Source organism: Callorhinus ursinus, unplaced genomic scaffold (genome assembly GCF_003265705.2).
Source record: "Callorhinus ursinus isolate GAN/ISIS: 27379988/994484 unplaced genomic scaffold, GSC_fseal_2.0 scaffold52, whole genome shotgun sequence".
NCBI lineage: Eukaryota > Metazoa > Chordata > Mammalia > Carnivora > Otariidae > Callorhinus > Callorhinus ursinus.
The window spans coordinates 4912387-4927577 of record NW_027397114.1 but is presented as its reverse complement, the minus strand read 5'-3'; the positions used below and the strand labels follow the sequence as shown (position 1 = coordinate 4927577).

Genomic DNA, 15191 nt, shown 5'->3' with positions numbered 1-15191 from the left:
GGAGGGGTGCGCCGCTCGCTGACCCCTCCGCCTTCTCCAGGGACGCTGCCCCAGTCCGTGGTCATTGCAGCTCAAGTGAAACTCAGGGCAGGGGGCCCATAATGACCACCAGCTTTCACACAAACCAGTCCAAGGACGGTTCTCTGTCATTTGGAACATCTGTTGGGTTGGAAGTCCTTCTCCAAATCTGAGTCCTTCCTGCTGCAGGGAAAGCTAGTACTTTTCTGTGACCGGCTCCTGTCCCTTCGGATGCTCGCAAGTCCTGCCCTTGGCATTCGCATCTTCACGGACCCCAGAAACCCCATCTAGCTTCCACCTCGGGGAAGGCACTGGGAAGCGTGCTTTGGGGAGGGCGAGTGTAGTGGGCTGGGGCTGACCGGTGGGGAACGGGGGAGGAGCTGTCTCCCTCCCCACAGCCTTCAGGGGTCTGCTGGGCCCGGGCACCCTCACAGCCGCAGAGCCAAGCAGTACAGACAGCCAGAAGAGGCTGCTAGAGATGAGAGTCGAATGGGGCCACTGCTTGTGGGGACGACAGCAGGGGGGAGGAGTGGGAGACTGGACTGTCACTGCAGGGTCTGCACACGGTCACACCCAGCCACACACGGTCAGTGGGACCAGGCCCAGCTTTGACTAGGCAGCTGGGCCCTCGGTGCAAGCCACCGTCCCATCTGGAGGGGATTAGGGCTCCGGCCAACAAGGTCAGGTGGCCCTTTTCTGTCTGGAGCCTGCTCAGCCTCGGGCAGGAAGTCTGAGGCTTGGGCGAGTGGAGCCGGGTCTGGGGGGCAGTGAGCGGAGAGGGGGGAGATGGTGAAGCACAGGTGGCCTTTTTGGCAGCGCCAGCCCTGGCTCTGGAAAGTCTAGGCAGTTTGCAAAACCCTCTGTCTCCGTCTCACTGACCCTCACGAATGAGGTGACAAGGCAGGTACCTCTGGCCACCTATGGGTAGATACTCAAGGCCCAGAGAGGGTCAGAGACGGGCCTGAGACCACTCAGCACATCTGGTTCTTTCCACGGTCTTCAGGGGACAATAAAAACCGCTGAGCCTTCCTCTCCCCCCACCCCTGCCCCAAGGAGGTATGGAGCCTTCCTCTCCCCGCCCGCCCAGGAGGTATAGTGCGGCTGTGAAAGGGGGTGCATTTGGTGTCTCCCACCCCTCTCTAGCCAGTCTTCCCTCTGCTCTGTGTCCTCCTTCCATTCCCCTGGTACCAGGCATGCATTCGACAAAGGGACACTGTAAGTTCAAAGGAAGGAGTTAGAGTTAGGGCCTTAACGGGTTAGGCTTCCGGGAGAGCTAGCATTTTCTGACTAGGGCAAGGCTGAATATCTGGCTTGCTCAGACACGGGCTCTTACGTCCGCTGCCTCTCTTCCCTTGGCAGGGCTGTCCCAGAGGAGCTGGGGGCCAGCGCCAGGGGAGATGGGACCTCACAGTTGGAGAAGTCACTTCACTAAGTTCATCTGTCTGAGCCTCAGTCATCTTATCTAAAAAATGGGACAGCCACCACACAACTCCCAAGGCTGCGAGGTGACGACATGGGATGATGTATCATCGCTGAGCAGAGAAGGCTCACAGATGGGAAGATCGTCTCAGTTCCTGAGGGAGCCAGCCAGGCTGTGCAGGAGGTGTAAAGGGGAGAGGGTTGGAGGGGGCTGAAGGGGCTGGCAGAGCAGGTCCTATATGAAGGCTCTCCCTCAAACCCCAAAATCATCTTAGAGAACACTTAGGCCTGACTTCTTTGTTAGGAAACTGAGGCCCAAGGAACTTCCTGTGCCTCATTCTCCTCCCTGCCTGAGGTTACTCATTCATCTAAAGAGATTTATGAAGTACGGGCTACGTGCCAAGCTGGACCGGACTAGGCTCTGGTGAGCAAAATGGACGTAACCGTTGTCCTGAGGGAACAGAGAGCCTAGAGGGGCAGAAAATCATTTCATGACTACACACCTTAACATCAAGGGCTATGAGGGTCCAGATTCTTGTCTGGCTCAGGACAGTGTCCTCAGCATGTTGACACATAGTAGGCACCACAGTACTTGCTGAAAAAGGGCACTCTGAGGGGGTGATGGCAGAGCCGAGGCTTGGAGGGTGGGAGTTAAAGATGCTTTCACGCCTCCTTTTGCCTTCTCTGTAGGTCCTGCCTCCCTCCTCCCCCTCCCCCCTCAGGCGAAGAGAGCATCTCTGACTGGATGTCAGAGTCCTCCGGTGCCCCAGCCCAGGGATCAGGTGCCCCAGCCCAGGGATCAGGATGCCTTCGGTGGCAGGTCACCCCGGGTCCCGAGGCCAGGGAAGTAAATGTGTGTCTGCCCCATACTCTGCTCCCTCTCTGGGTATGTTCTAGAACAGAGTTCAGCTCAGAGACAGAGGTGGCCTGGATGATGGATGGAGGTGTAGGGCCAGCTGACCACCAGGAAACCTGACCACTGGGCTGGGCGAGCCTTTCTGAGCTCGTCCTCCCCTCTGCAAAGAGGGTATGATTAAAGTCACTACCTCCTGGTGTCAGCCCTGGGGCTTTTTGACCCTGTTGGGGAAGGGCAGGCCCACTAGGCAGACTGCCACCTGCGGGAGGGACGAAGGTGTCAGACACGTGGAGTGAACCAGAAATAGGCCCCTCTCCCAGAAGACCGCTGAGAGTTCAAGCCTGGCAGGGCACACGCGGAATGAGAGCAGAGACTCCCGCCAGGAGGGAAAGGCACTTAAGGGATCGGCTCATTAGCATGAAATGCAAATGAGCTCGGCCTCATTTGCACAACTCGGTGCCCGGATTCGGCGAAAGGGCAACCCGGGAGGCTGCAGCGGCGTGGCCCTCCCCTCTGCACTCCCTGCAACGCGCCCTCGAGGGAGCCGAGACACCCACCCCAGGCGGCCCGAGGCGCGCGGGGGCTGCGCGGGTGGCGCAGCCTTGGAAGTTGGGGGGGGGCGGGGGCGGGAGGTCACCCGGTCCCTGCCTCCCCCTCTCCGCAGTGGCGTCAGCGCCCCGCGAGTCTCAGCACAAAGAATTGACTGACCTGCTTGGTTCCGCCGCCGTGTCTACCTTCCCAGAGGTGGGAAGCGCTTCCTGACATCTAAGGCTCGATGCCCTCCGCGCCCCACTTCACTCCAGCGCCCAGCACTCCCGCGGCGCTCTGCTCCCGGGCACCTGCAGCCTGCGGGGCGCCGGTGGGAGAGGGCTGGAGCTGACTGAGCCCGGGGACTCGGGGAGGTGGGGCGCGGCGAGACCCGGCCATGCACGTGCGTGTGCGCTCGCGGAGAGCCGCCGACCCTGGAGGACCCGCTCTGGGTAGAGCGGAGGTGTGCGGACAGCCTCCCAGCCATACTGGAACTCCAGAGGGGAAAACTGAGGCACGGAGTGGGCGGGGGTGGTGGTGAGACTTTGCAGGTCAAGACTCAGAAAGCCCAGCTCCATGCTTCCATCCCCTCTCACACACTCGAGGCCCCCGCAGGTCCCTTCGCGGGAGCCTCTCTCTGCTCCTCGGCTGCTCTGGGGGCCCTGGGCCCTGGGCCCGGCGTGACCTGTCTGAGGCCACGTGTTCAAGCGCGAAGCCCCCCGCGGGAGATCCACAGCCTTCGAAGGACCTCTAGGGGCAGAGGGGATGAAGCTCGGGAGTGTTGACCGTGAGGTCAGGGTCGGCGGGTCAGGGTTAGAAGGTCAGGGTCAAAGTCTCAGCAGCGGACCTAGGAGAGGGGTCTACAAGGCCAAGAGGTTGCTGGAAACCACGCCCAGACCTTGCTCGCCCCGGACTTCCCTTGGCTCCGCCCATTTCCCCCGAGACCGCCCGCCCTCCAACCTGAAGCCCTACCCCGGGGACGTCCTGCTCCGCTCCTCCCCTTCTTCGGTCCGTCTCCCAGGTTCGATTCCAGGGTGGGCGACTGATCAGGTGGAGACCCAGGATTTCGCCCTGGGATCCTGGTCACACCCCACAGCCCGGCTGCCAACCTCTCTTCTCCAGGCCCGCCCAGAGCTGAGCCCCACCCTCCGGCTGTGGTCCAATTTTTAGGGGTCGTGGACAAAGGATGCCCCGGGGCCCGCAGCGCTATCCCAGGACCCGGCGCCGAATACTCTGATTCCCCGGGGCTCCCTCCAGGGGAGTCCCAGAGACCCCAGCGGCCAATAGGAAAGTGGGTTCGGTCTGGGTAGCCGTCTAATTGGCTCTGGCCTTCGGGAGCGGACCCAGGGGCAAGGGGAGGGGACCCAGGGGCAAGGGGAGGGGAGAGGGGCGGTCCCGGGCTTCGGGGTGGGAACCGGATTCCAGCTGTGGTTCTCTCCCCCGGCGCCCCCGCCCGCTCTGCCACGGCGGCCCGCCAATGGGCGCGCGGCTCTGGGCCGGCGGCGCGCGGGGATTGGCCGCGAGGCTGGCTGGGGAGAGGCGGGGCCGAGGCTTGAAGTTGGAGTGAGGGATCCAGCTGTGGTGTGCGCCGGGCTCCTCGCCGCCGCTTTCGCTTGCTCGCTCCGCGTCTCGGCCGGAGGAGGAGGCAGTGGCGCCGGCGACAGCTACGGCAGCGGCAGCCACCGCGGCGGCTGCGGCGGCGGCATCTCCGCCTCCACCCCCGCCCGGGACGGCCCCCCACCGTCTCCCCGCCCCTCCCGGACCGTGAGCCCGCCGCGGGGCGGAGGAAGGAGCCGCCCCCCACCCCCTCCAAACCCACCCCCAAAGAGATCCCTCCTCCCCTCCCCCCGCCGCCGCTGGCGCGGAGCCGGGGCGATGCTGACCCCTTAGATCCTGCTCCAGCTGCGCCGCGGGAAGAGGGAGCGCCCCTCCCCCGTATCCCCCGCGCTCTGACCCCCTTCTCTCTCCCCCTCTCCCGGCCGCTTCGCCGAAGGTAGCGCCGAATCGGGCGACCGGAGCCTGGGCGCGAAGCGAAGAAGCCGGAACAAAGTGAGGGGGAGCCGGCCGGCTGGCCCGGGGGCCCCAGGAGCCCTGGGGAAGCGGGACTCGCGCCGGGCGGGGCTTCCCTGCGACCCGGCGCCCCGCGGGCAGCATGCCCCTGCGGGCAGGGGGAGCTGGGCTGAACTGGCCCTCCCGGGGGCTCAGCCTGCGCCCTAGAGCCCCCCAGATGCGCCCCCGCCGGGGCCCCCCGGTGGCGTGAGGACACCTCCTCCGAGGGGCGCCGCTCGCCCCTCTCGAGACCGCCCGGGGCCCCGGCTGGCCAGAGGATGGACGAGGAGGATGGAGCGGGCACCGAGGAGTCAGGACAGCCCCGGAGCTTCACGCGGCTCAACGACCTGTCGGGGGCCGGGGGCCGGCCGGGGCCGGGGTCGGCGGAAAAGGACCCGGGCAGCGCGGACTCCGAGGCGGAGGGGCTGCCGTACCCGGCGCTGGCCCCGGTGGTTTTCTTCTACTTGAGCCAGGACAGCCGCCCGCGGAGCTGGTGTCTCCGCACGGTCTGTAACCCATATCCTCCAGGGCACGACGGCCGGGCTGGGGGGTCCGCAGGGGGGCGGGCCGCGCCGCCGGAGGGGACCGAAAGCCAGGTGAGTCGGAGAAGTGAGCCTCGAAGGTGGGCAGATGAGAGGGGGGCTGCTGAGGGAGGGAGGGGGCTTCAGAGTGGGAGCGGAGACGCGAGCAGGTTTGGCTGATACCCCAGACGAGCCCCACCTCGGTACACACACCTCAGTCCTCCTTGGGGGGCTGGGATCCAGGCCAGGAAAAGAGAGGAGACGTGCCCCGCTGGTTTGTAGCTGGATGCTCTCCAGATGTGGGCAGGGGAGGGTCGTCATCCTCCAGATGTGGGAAGCTTCGGGAGCCTGGGAGCTCTACTCCGCCCGCCGCCCGTTAGCGAGCTGGGTTGGGTTTCCGAGTTTGGGGGGGTGGGGTGGGGAGGAAGCTGCGGGGACGGGGGAGGGGGGACTGCGATCTCCTGGGTTTCCCTCCTGCCCCCGCTCCAAAGTTTGAGGTGGATTCTAGGGTCTGATCCCCACCCTCAACCTGGTCCTTGAGGCTGGGGTTTTTACTGACCCAGAGGGAGATGTTGGGGGGCGGGGACCAGGTCCTAACTCCCCCACCCCCACTCGCGGGTTGGAGGCACAACAAGGAGATTCCGGCGGCGGCTGATGTCAGGGGCGCAGAATGAGAACAAGATGTGGTGGTGAAGGGGAAGCTGTCTGCCCCCAGAGCTGGAGTAGAGACCCTTTCAGCTGGAGCCCACTGCCCGGTGCCTCCCTTCTTCCCAATTCTTCATTCAGCGCCGGGTGCTTTGTGTTGGGGTTGGGGAGTTTTGTGCTAGATTTTTGTCTTGTGGAGCGAAAGACTGTGGCGAGAGCTTTGGCCAGCGGGGGATGGGATTAAGCCGGTCCAAGTTATTACCCTGTCACAAATACAGAGTGCTCCCGCCTGTCGGCAGAGCAGGTATGGGAGACCGCAGCCTCGGAGAAAGTATTGGGGGAACAGTGAGGCTGTGAGCTGGTTGGCTAAGGAAGACTCGGGTTCAGCACCCCAGGGTCTCCCCCTCGGCTGGGTTTGTGGAATGCAAGCCCCACATTCCGGGGAGATCGATTTGGCACTGCTCTCTATCCTCCTCCTGGTCCGGAGTGATAGGGGAGACCCCAGCCCCCTCAGCCCCCTGGCCTCTCCCCTTCAGCCCCTAGCACAAAGCGCCGCTTAACTAATGCAGGGCTCCCAGGCTCGGGGTGGGTCCCGTCACTGCAGGAAGGAAAGGGGGGGTGCGCTGCCATCCCCAGGCTTGACAGCTTCTCCTGACTCCTTCCTCTCAGCTCAGAGGCTCTTTTGGATCGGGGTGGGAGACCTCAGGTTTCCCTTGTAAACCCTAAGAGCCCAACCGGGACTCTGCTTTGAGGGAGGTTGGGGGGGGGGCTTGGCGCCGCCCTCACTCTCCGCAGCTCTCTGCCTCTAGTGGGCAAAGCAGGGATGTGAACTTGGGTCCCCCCTCTACACCCCGCAGGTCTTTAGGAAGCTCCCCCCATTACACCCTCTCTCCATCCCTTACCCCTTCTTCCTTTCTCTCTGAGCTTCAGAAAGAGAGAGGTAGGGGGTCTCAGAGGGCTCTGACTCCCCTACCTCCGCAACCCTACCCCCAGGCCCCTTTCTCCACGGTTGAGATGGACATGGGGAACTAATGTCTGAGAAGATGGGCTCTGGGCATCCCTCCTCTCTACCCCTAACCACCTACCCTCTCCATGAATGGTGAAAAGCCCCATCCCCCTCCCCTCCTCCTCGGGAGACTAGGGGAGGTAGAGAGACCTTCTCTCCCCTTTCCCTCCCCCTCTAAAACAACCAGACCTCTCAGCCAGCATCTCCCCACCTGCCCTATCTCTAGGTGCTAGTAGACGGTCTGGGGGCAGATTCCTTCCTTGAGGGGCTCTGGGAGGAAGCAAGTGGAGAGGGCTGGAATGAGGAAAGAGAGGTGGGACCCCAGTGCTCCTCTTGAGGATGGAGGAGCAGGCTTACATCTGGGGTGTGGGGCATTGGCATCACTAGATCTAGACAAGTCACTAAGCCTGGGTTGGCTGAGGATGGGTTGAGAACAATTCCTTGGCCAAGGGGCTGCCTAAGCTGTGCCCCACGAATCCCATCACCCCTGAGCATCAAGGGAAACCTGTATTGTCATTGCCAGAGGGGCACTGAGCTGACTCTTGGACTTCAGTCTTTCCCTTTCTCTCCTTTTGGTATCAGTGAAGCTTCGCTTGGCTCCACAAGGTTCTCTGCACCTCTGAGTCTGAGGGACATAGGGACACCTCCCCCACTAACTGAAGCTAGTTAGATTTTTGATGGCATTTTTCTCAGTCCCTCCTCCTTTAGCCGCTAACACACCAGGTTTCCTGGAGAGGAGATCTAGACCCAGGTAGGAAGTAGTGTGCATGTGTGAATGTGTGCGTGTGTGTGTGTGTGTGTGTGTGTGTGTGTGTGTGTGTATGGGGGAAGGGAGGGCAGCAAAAGGAAGAGAGGCTCAGAAGTGCATGTGCTGGTACTGGGAAGACCAGGGGTACTCACATCAGTAGGGCCCCCCTCCTCCCCGGTTATAGGGGGAGCGAGTTAGACTTTCCAGTATGTGTTTCTTGAAGTGTGAGGGAGCGCTTCGCCTCTCCCGGGAAGGAGATCCTGAGCATTCCCTCTCCGGCTGTTGTGTCACATCTGGAAGTTTGTGTAGGAGTTTCTCCAAGCTCAGAGCCCAGCACAGCTTTTTCTCATTTGGAAATCACAGGCTGGCATTTGGGATGCCGAGAGGGGGAGTGGGAGGGGGGCCAGAGGGGGAGAAGGGAGCCTGCCAGGAGTAGGGGGAGGAGAAGGGGGAGGCCCGAAAGGCAGGAGCCCTAATGGCTTCCAGAAGTGAGTGTAAGCGTGTGAATGCGTCACTGTGTGTGCGTCTGGAGGGGAGGGGGCACCAGGAATTTCTGGAGTTTTCCTTGCCACTGTCCCAGTGCCCCAAGTTTGCCTGCTTCTCTTACCTAGGGAGAAATCTCCATTTTGGTCCTCAGAGGAAGTGGGACGGGGGTGTTCTTCCTGTCTCCTCACCAATTCCCTCCTCTCATTTTAAAACCCAAGACTCTCCAGAGGGGGTTCTGGGGAGGGGGACTGGGGAATTGAACAGGACTGGGGGAGCAGAGCACCCTCTGGCACTCCTTCTGCCCCAGGCCCACCTTCCTGCTGGGTCACACACCCATTCTACCCCGCGGAACTGCTGGGGGGCTCCCCATCACCCATAGTGCCAACTGGAGCCATTCCTGGGATTACCCCCGCCACTCAACCCCCCCTTACCCCTCCCTCGCTCCCGCCCCAGCCCTCACCCCACCCTGCCTGCCTCAGCCAGGGTGGCGACAGACACAACTGCTCACGTGTGTGTGTGTGTGTGTGTGCGCGCGCGCGCACTCACTCACACACACACAGAGTCACAGACGTTTGAATCAGATTTCTGGCCTATTTCCCCTTCCAAAGATTCCAACAGGCCGGCTCTCTTGTGTCTCTGGGTCTCACGTCTCTGTCTCTGGGTGGGGCCGGCTGCCTTTCTTCAGGCTTCAGTTTTCAGTTCAGCTGGAAACCTCTCTCCCCACACGCCCACAGGCTGGAGCAGAGGAGACCACTGGGAAACAGGCTGTGGGAGTGGGAGCTTGGCTGGGGGAATCCCCCTTTCCGCCTCCCCAGTGCCGGCCACACTGCTGAGCCCCTATATTCCACCCCACCCCCGGAATGCTGAATGCCCCCATAGATGCCAGCCTCTCTGTGGGGCGGGCGAGACAAGAATCCCACCTTCCCAACTCATACTAGGAGGCCAGGATTCCTGGGTCCAGGCCCATTTCCTCCTCAGTGCTCCTTAGTCTCAGATTTCCAGGCTCCAGTTGGGGAGTGGGGCAGCTGGGCGGCCTGCTTCCGTTCTCAGTCACGCCTGAGCCCCCGTGCCCCTGGAGGTGCCCCAGGCCTCCTCCCTCCTCTCCCCACCTCCCTCTCTCTTACAGCTGCCAGGCTGGGCAAGGGCTCTAGATAAAGCCCCACGGAGAGGACTCGGTTGTACATATAACATGCTCTAGTTCTCTCTCCTGGAGGGAGAAGAGGAGGAGGGATGGAAGTGGGTTTCTTCGCCCTGCCATTTCCTTTTTCTCTGCTTTTGATGGTGGGTTGTGGGGAGAAGAAAGAGCCTCCCCTCTCCTACCCACCTCCCCCTTTGGGATCCACTCCAGCCCGGACAGTTGCCATAGCAACAGTAGACATGTGACTGCACAGGTCTCTCATAGTCTCTATGGCAACCAGTGTCCCCCGTTCCCTTGGTTGCCATGGGGATTTGTCACATGGTTTCCCCCCAACCTGATAACCTGTGGGTCTCCTGTTTTCCCTTCCCTGCATGAGGACAAGACAGCAGTCTGGTGAAGGGGAGTTCATGTGTGAGGGGTCCCTTTAATTGCCATAGCAACAGATCCACACCACCTGGTGACACATCCTCCTGTTGTTATGGTAACAGAGGAACATCACACAGTGACATAAGGCCATGTTCCCAAGGAAACGAGCCCTACCCTGAGAAGGGTGAAAGACCCCCGTCCTCATTAATTATTTCTCAATTCAGATTGTCCCAAATTTCCCTGTGCCTTAGTGTCTTCCCTGTCCATTAACTTTACCCGTAGGGAAAGGGGAAAGGTAGAGAGCAGATAGAACGTACCTGGGAGTGTGCTAAATTGCCAAGGGGGCCCCTTGAGAAGGGGTTTCCATGGTTAAGAGCTGGAGATGGGGTTATGTGGAGGCAGAATCTAGCTATAAGAGGCCCCAGTGTGAGCATGTAGAAGCTGAAGACAGAAGGAGTCCCAGCTCCTCTGTGGTGTCACTTCTGCCCCCCCCCCCCAGTTATCAATTGATCACTGTTGAGGCAAACAAGGCAGGAAAACATGAATGGGGAGATACACTGGCTTCTAAGCAGGGAGACTGATGATTGATCAATTCATTTGTTCATTCGTTTCCCGCACGTATTGATCATCTGCTACATGCCAGGCCCCACTGTCAGCTTTGTAGGGGATGTGGACGCGTGTCAGAGTGTCCCTGCCGCAGCAAGGGAGATGAGACCAGTGCACACAGATGGCATGACGGAATCACTGCCATTCGAGGGGTCCAAACAGGTGTTCCGGGAGCCCCTCTTCCCAAGAGAACTACCCACAGTCCCCCTTGCAGAGATATCTGCTCACGTGGGTCCCTTCCCTGCAGAGGAGAGGAGGGGGCTAGCTTGGGAAAGCAGACCAAGTCTTGAGGGTAATTGTGTCCTTCCCTTTCCAGAGAATCACCCCGAGGGATCTCCCTTCCCATCCTCCTTTTTCCAGGGTGACCCCTGGCTGACCCCCCTTCTGGGGAGACATCCATTGGGCTCAGGCTCCACTCTGGAAAATAGCTCCATGGAAACAGAGCACTCTCTTTATTTCCCCCTTCCATCTACTTACCCCAAAAACCTAGAACTGTTTTTTTTTTTTTTTTTTTTTTTTTTTTTTTACTCTTATTCTTGTGAGGAAGAGGCGGAGGCATGGGAAATTGCAGTATCTTGGCCTGTTTGGGTGCCTGATGGTGGGAAGGGAGGTGAGAGCAAAGGGCCTGGGTGGCAGAGAGGCCTGGGAGGGGATTGAGGGTGTGCTGAGCTACAGGGTGACCTAAGGTTCAGGACAGAGATGGGGGGGTGGCTGGGACCAGCTGGGAGGAAAGTCCTGGGGTCCCCGGACTGAGCCGTCTCACTGCAGAAGTGAGGTTATGACAGGAAGATTCCGCCTGCTCTAGGCCCTCTGCGCCCCACACTCCGGCTTGGCGGGTCGTGTCGTGGGCTGCCAGGACACCCTCCCCACCGTCATCCCTGAGGTCCCTCCTTTGCCCAGTCTCCACTTTCTGCTCTTTTCTACCCTCTTTGTTCTCCCCGCCCCGTATTTTCTTTGAGGAAAAAAAGAATGCTGGGTCACTTATCTGTGAGTCCAGCGTCCAGAACCTTCTAAGGTCCAGAGGCCACTTTGTACATTCTCCTATTGATGGACTGGAAGTGAGCCCCTTAATAAAATCCACTACGTGGAAAGACTTGGGGTCCGTGTGTGCAGAGTACTGTCTACTCTGCGTGGGCTGGGGACTCACATCTGGCCCAGGGCAGTGGGTCCTCGTTATTTAAATGTGGGAGTGTGTCTGGAGGCCATCTGAGGGCTCCGAGAGGCCGGGGGGCAGGTGGGTGGTGGGAGCGTCTGGCTCCTGTACTGTGGCGAAGGAGAGCTACCGCCATGGACCCTCTTGCCCGCTTCTGCCCGTCTGTCTGGTGCCAGGGCGCCCTGATGGCCCTCCCCTGCGCGCCAGAGCCACTGCAGAAAGAACTGTCCCAGATCAGGAGCTTGGACGCCTCAGTCTCCTCCCGGCCTCTCCCATGACCTTCAGCGCAGGACTTTGGCTCTCCTGGGCCTTAGTGTGCTTGGGCTCCGGGGAAGAACATGATCTACCCCGGAGAGCTTGCGGGGCTGTTGTGAGCATCAGATGTGGCATGGCGTGAAAGCGCTTGGTAAACTGTAAGGCAGGCATAATCCGACTTTAGGTTTGTGTCACACATTCACTACATTCTCTCATTTGCTTCTCACATCTTCCCTGTGAGGTAGGGAGCATAGGATTCAGATTCAGCAGCACACTCCTGGTGTCTGGCATTTCCGCCGGCACGATTGATTTTATCCCCCAAATGGCTTGTGCAAATAGTCAGGGTATTTGTGGCTTTTCCTACCTTACAGCTGAGGAGGCTGGGCCCGGAGAGGGGATGGCCAAGGTGGGCCTGGGCCTGGGCCGGGCTCGCTCAGACACATGGGCCCACCCTTTGCACCTGGCCCCGTCTCAGATGGGGGTGGGGGAAGGACAAGAAGCAGGAGGCTCGGTGGGGGGGAGGCAGGGGGGCACGGGCATGGCTTCAGCCCTGGCCAGCAGTTTCCTTGACCCCTCCCCCTGGATACCTGGTTTGAGCGCATCAGCATGTTGGTCATCCTTCTCAACTGTGTGACCCTGGGCATGTTCCGGCCATGTGAGGACATCGCCTGTGACTCCCAGCGCTGCCGGATCCTGCAGGTGTGTGGGTGTGCGTGTGTGGGTGTGAGTGTGCGCGTGTGTGGGGGGCATGTGCGCGCGTGTGTGGGGGTGCGCGCGTGTGTACGCGTGTGTGGGGGTGCATGTGTGCGCGTGGGGGTGTGTGCACGGGCGCGTGTGTGCGCACGTGTGTGTGGGGGTGTGCGTGGGGGTGTGTGCGCGCGCGCGCGTGTGTGCGTGTGTGGGGGTGGGTGTGTGGCGGAGTGCGGGGGGAGGGCAGCTCCTGAGCTGAGTAAGTGCGGACACCGTCTCTGGGGGAGGCCCTGATCTCGATGGTGGGGGAGGGAGTGGGGGTGTCCTCCCCCCCCCAGTTTCAAAAGCCTCTCGTCCCCACATCAGGCCTTTGATGACTTCATCTTTGCCTTCTTCGCGGTGGAGATGGTGGTGAAGATGGTGGCCTTGGGCATCTTCGGGAAAAAGTGTTACCTGGGAGACACTTGGAACCGGCTTGACTTCTTCATCGTCATTGCAGGGTGAGCGCAGGGGCTGGAGGTGGGAGAGCAACAACCAGATCAGTGCGCGCCCCAGGGCCAGGGTTCTAGGCCCCAGCACTGCCGCCCCCCCCGCCCCCCTGCCCAGCCCACTTTCGGCCATGCTTTCTCCCCGGCTGTCCACTCCGGGTCCGAGGCTGTCCTGCCTGGAGCGCTCAAGTCCCTGCATCCACACCATCCTCTGTTCATTTCCCGATGGGAATCTGTCCTTGGCTTGGGGGTGGCCTTGCCCCCAGGGAGCCGGCTCTTCGGGGTCCCTTGGTGGAGGAGGGGGAGGAGTCAGAGGTTTGCTGCCCCACTGCAGCAGGGTTCCTCATTGACCTCTTTTGACCCCCACGGCGGCCTCAGACTCAAAGGGCCTCCCTTTGGGCCCCTCCCTGCAGGATGCTGGAGTATTCGCTGGACCTGCAGAACGTCAGCTTCTCAGCTGTCAGGACAGTCCGTGTGCTGCGACCGCTCAGGGCCATTAACCGGGTGCCCAGTGAGTGACCCCTTGGCCCTCAGCCCCTGGATGGAGAGCCCCCAGAGGAAATAGGGAAATCCCAGATCCCACCCCTACCTCTTGACCACTCACCGGCTTCATCAGGGCCTGGCAGTCCGAGGCAGACCTCATCACAGAGGGGCTCAGTGGGGAGCCGGGGCCACTGGAACTAAGTGGAGCCTCCCCCCCCACCCACCTGCCTGTGGCCCTGTGAGAGTCACCTGGAAAGACCGTCCCCCTTATTTTAGCCTGATTTGGGGCCAGAGTCTCAGACATGTGTCAGAATACCCCTTCCCTTCAGCTAGAAGACTGTTCCCTGCAGGGGGATAGGGGTGAGTGGGAACAGGGTAGAGAAGCCGGTAGGCCAGGGGGCCTGGGTACAATGTGGAATGGCCTTTTCTACCTAGAACAGCCTCTCACGCAGTCGGGCTCTCGTCGGTGAGACCATACTAACCACAGTGAGCATGACTTCTCTCCAGACAAGGCCACTCCGTGTCTCACCCTGTGCCTGTGTCCCCTTCCTCCCTCCCACCCCCTTCCAACCCGCTGCCGCAACTGACTGCGGGACCATTATCTAAATTAAACCGCATTGGTTTCCCGAGCCAGCCAAGCTTTGGCAGCTCCAGCTCCCCCTACATCCTGCCCCCCCACCCTTGCTCAGGCCCCCTTTGCAAGTCCCCAACCTACAGAGACAGCAAATGGTCTCCACTGCAATCCCAGGAGTTGGGGGGGCCGGGGCATGTTTCTGGGGCTCTGTGCCTGACGTAGCGGCAGCCCCCTGTGCTGTGTGTGTGTGTGTGTGTGTGTGTGTGTGTGTATGCGCGCGCGTGTGTATGAGATGCAGCTGCCTTTGGGTGGGCAGAGCTGCTCAGTGTGTCCTCCGGGCTTTGGGGCGTTAGTGCTAACAGGAGCTGCAGACGAGGGGCATGCATGCTGTCACCTCCTCTCCCACCCCAGGTGATGGCTGGTAGATTTATAGGCCTCTGTCTAACCACCGGTGTAATTCCCTTAATGCAAACCCCGAGGAATTGATCTCACTTGGAGCACAGAGGAGCTGAAGGAGGATGGGGCTGGAGGAGGGGGTGAGGGACTGAGTGAGAAGGCCAGGCTGGAAAGGCCAGGCAGGACGGCTGCAGGCACCAGGAGGGTTAATTAGCTGCTGCTTAGACACTTTTGCCCTGGAGGGGCAGGGGGCCATGAGTGGCACTTCAAGGGTCAAGACAAGCCATTAGAGGTCTGTGTGCTTAACAAGGGCTTGGTGGCCTGGGGGTGGCTCAGACCATGTGGGGCGATGGGGTCCTGGGCCTAGAGTGAGGAGGGAGGGCAGTATCTCCAACAGGGCTTGGCGGGGTGGGGAAGCTGTGGTGGCTTTCCCTGCAGAGGGACTTGTTCATTGAGAAGATGGACTTATGTCTCCGCGCCCCCGATGTGGGGATCTGCATCAACAGAGAATGAACTCGGCAGGGGGCTCAGAACCATAGTGAAGCTCAGGGCATCTGGACCCTTGCTGAGGGTCTGGCTCTCAAAGTGAGATTCCTTCCTTGCTGACATTCCTCCTGGAGTTCTCTGCCTCAGTTTCCCCAGTGACTGCAATGGTGATAACTGATGACTTAGAAAGGTCAGGTGACTGTGTCAGGTGAGAGAAGGAGGTAGGAAGCGAGTGTGTGTGTGTGTGTGTGTGTGTGTGTGTGTGTGTGTGTGTGTGTGT

General features: G+C 60.7%; 1 protein-coding gene across 12 annotated transcripts in view; it reads left to right on the top strand.

Annotated features, from left to right (window-relative positions):
- Positions 1–4732: 4732 nt before the first annotated feature.
- Positions 4733–15191, top strand: part of CACNA1G (calcium voltage-gated channel subunit alpha1 G) — a 62124-nt gene continuing 51665 nt past the window's right edge. For all 12 annotated transcript variants that reach the window (XM_073883737.1, XM_025859255.2, XM_025859248.2 and 9 more), the window contains exons 1-4: positions 4733–5387; positions 12382–12493; positions 12851–12984; positions 13386–13483. In XM_073883737.1, coding sequence (XP_073739838.1) covers positions 5149–5387; positions 12382–12493; positions 12851–12984; positions 13386–13483 — 583 coding nt within the window. In that variant the 5' untranslated portion in view covers positions 4733–5148. The remainder of the gene's footprint in view (positions 5388–12381; positions 12494–12850; positions 12985–13385; positions 13484–15191) is intronic.